This window comes from Pteropus vampyrus, unplaced genomic scaffold, assembly GCF_000151845.1.
Source record: "Pteropus vampyrus isolate Shadow unplaced genomic scaffold, Pvam_2.0 Scaffold157, whole genome shotgun sequence".
Lineage (NCBI taxonomy): Eukaryota > Metazoa > Chordata > Mammalia > Chiroptera > Pteropodidae > Pteropus > Pteropus vampyrus.
Window position 1 is genome coordinate 2013084 of NW_011888938.1, and position 2656 is coordinate 2015739.

The 2656-nt window shown below is 64.7% G+C and overlaps 1 protein-coding gene across 1 annotated transcript in view; it reads left to right on the plus strand.

Annotated features, from left to right (window-relative positions):
• Window positions 1-2656, plus strand: part of ADAMTSL2 (ADAMTS like 2) — a gene marked incomplete at its 3' end in the record, with an annotated part of 22761 nt that overhangs the window by 17039 nt on the left and 3066 nt on the right. The window contains exon 6 of the mRNA XM_023536471.1: window positions 911-1277. Coding sequence (XP_023392239.1) covers window positions 911-1277 — 367 coding nt within the window. The remainder of the gene's footprint in view (window positions 1-910; window positions 1278-2656) is intronic.

Here is a 2656-nt window from a genome sequence, read left to right on the forward strand (position 1 = left end):
AAGGGCTCGCCGGGTGGGGGCGTGGGAGAGGGAGGTTCCGTCTGGCGGGGCAGATTTCCGAGGAAGAGGCAGGAGGTGCCACTGGAGACGGTGGCGAATCTGGAGGCAGGGTCCCCGAGACCCTCGCTCGCCGTGTGGCTGTGCTCCAGGGGGCCGTGGCTCATCAAGGGTGGTCGGCACCGTCACTCCTGCTCAGGCTGGAGGGTGGCCCAGGCTTGGGGAGACTCCCTCATTAACTTGGGGGTCGTTTCTAAGACCCCTGGAGCCTTTACGTAGAAGATACTTTAGAGTCTGCCTGGGGCCACTGCAGCGATGATGACAATCAGGTGGCTCAGAACAGCGGAAGTGAGTGCTCTCCCCGTTCTGGGGGCCGGAAGTCCAGAGTCGAGCTGCCGCTCCCCGCACTCCGGAGGCTGTGGGGGCGCGAGTGTCGCCTGCCTCTCCCAGCTGCTCGTGGCCAGGCCGGTCCTCGGCTTGCGTCCCTGTCACTCCTCTGCCTCCACCCTCACACGCCTGCTCCCCGGTGACCGTCTCTCCAGTCCTCACCTGTTCTCATAAGGACATAGCGGTCATTGGGTGAAGGGCCCATCCTACGTCCAGGACGATGCGACCTTGAGATCCTTAACTACGTCTACACAGACCCCATTTCCAAATAAGCTCCCACGCTGAGGTTCTGGGCAGACATGTGTTTTGGGGAACCCTGTTCAACCCACTGCAGAGGTCAAGCCGACTCCCCAGGAGATCGTCCGGGCTGGCTTGCGGGTCCCCCCCTGGAGCTCGTGTCCTCTCATAGGGCAGACACCTGCCCCTGGGAGCGTCCCGGCTCAGCCCCACGGACCCCCCACCCCCAGGCGGCCCTCACCCTCTCCGAGGGGGCGTGCTTGGAGCTGAGCCCCTGTCTCCCTTGTAGACAGCAACGCCACCCGGATGGCTCTCACGGGGGACAAGGATGACCCAGAGGCCGACGGCCGCCTCACCTCTCGGGAGCTGCTCTCAGCCAATGCCATCTCCGGCCAGCTCCTGGGTGCAGGCTCTGACTCCAGGGAGCTCGCCCTCAACGAGACGGTCAACAGCATCTTTGCGCAGGGCGCCCCGAGGAGCTCCCTGGCCGAGAGCCTCTATGTCGACTACGAGGAGAATGAGGGGGCCTACCTGCTCAATGGGTCCTACCTGGAGCTGAGCAGTGACAGAGTGACAAACACCTCCTCCGAGGCCCCGTTCCCCAACGCCAGCGCCAGCCTCCCCACCTCGTCTGGGAACAGGACGCACAAGGCCAGGTACCAGGTGGCCCCCCCGCCCTGTCCAGGGGCTCTGGGGTGGGGGTCGTGTAAGCAGGGCCTCACGGGGGGGTGGGGGTGGTCTGGCAGCGAGTTGGGGGTCAACGGCCTGGGTTTAGCATGTCCTCCCTGCGGTTCGCCCCAGTGCTGGGCGCCCACGTGCGGATCTGAGGCCAGTGGGAAGGAGATTCAGGGTCGTGGGGCCACACTCGGGCTGAGTGTGCTACATGATAAGAACGCACGCTCATTACAACCGCCTGTAGCGTTAGGGATGGTTATTGGGGATCAGAGAAGGTGAGCGACGTACTCGGGGTCACAGTGCCTGAGGGTTTGGGATACCTGGGTCCTCAGTCCACATGGTCCTTGCACACATGGCTGCTGGACACGAGCCAGATACCCTAGGCCACCCCCCAAACATGGGTGACTCCATACCAAACCCCCACGGGCCAGAGGGAGACTGGGGGAGGGACCGGTGGGCTCCTCAGCCAGGGCCGGAGCCCAGAATCAGGCCCTAGGACCGGGGCAAGGCCCTCTGCGGGGGCCGTGTGAGCATTCACCTGGGTCAGGCTCCGGAGCCAAGGACTCACCTGGGGACACCTTGGCAGTCCCACCTGGGGACACCTCGGCAGTCCCACCTGGGGATACTGGGACAGGTACACCTGGGGACACCTCGGCAGTCATACCTGGGGATACCTTGGCAGTCGCACCTGGGGACACTTTAGCCGTTACACCTGGGGACACTTCAGCAGTCACACCTGGGGACACCTTAGCAATCACACCTGGGGATACTTCAGCCGTTACACCTGGGGACACCTGGGCAGTCACACCTGGGGACACTTCAGCCGTTATACCAGGGGACACTTGGACAATGACACCTGGCAATGCCTGGACAGTGATGGTTGGCCCTGGAGCGGCCAGAGGCCAGGAGCCTCTGTGGGTATCAGGGGTAGCTGGGGAAGGGGTGCCCTCAGGCCTGCCACCATCCTTACTGGAGGACAATCCCTGGTGGCAGGCCCCCCGGGTGGACGGCCACCCCGAAGTGTTCCCCTCGAAGTTCCCCTGGAAGCTCACGGGGCGGCGAGGCTGGTGGCGTCGACGGGTCAGGCTCGGCAGCGGCTGCCGGTAGGGGCAGCGAGGAGGGATGGGCAGCTGGGCTTGTCTTGTCTTGCGTTCTGAGGACCCACCCAAACCCCTCGGTTTTAAACAACAAACGTGACTAGAGCCCCAGCCAGGGCTGGGGTGCGGAGGTGGGCGTCCTTGGGAGCTCAGGGGCAGGAAGACTCGGGCTTGTCTCTCGAGGGGATGCGGTCAGGGCAAGAGCGGCGGGCGGCCCCTACCGGCCGAGGGCCCGCGCGGTCGGCCTGCCCTTCTCGAGCTGC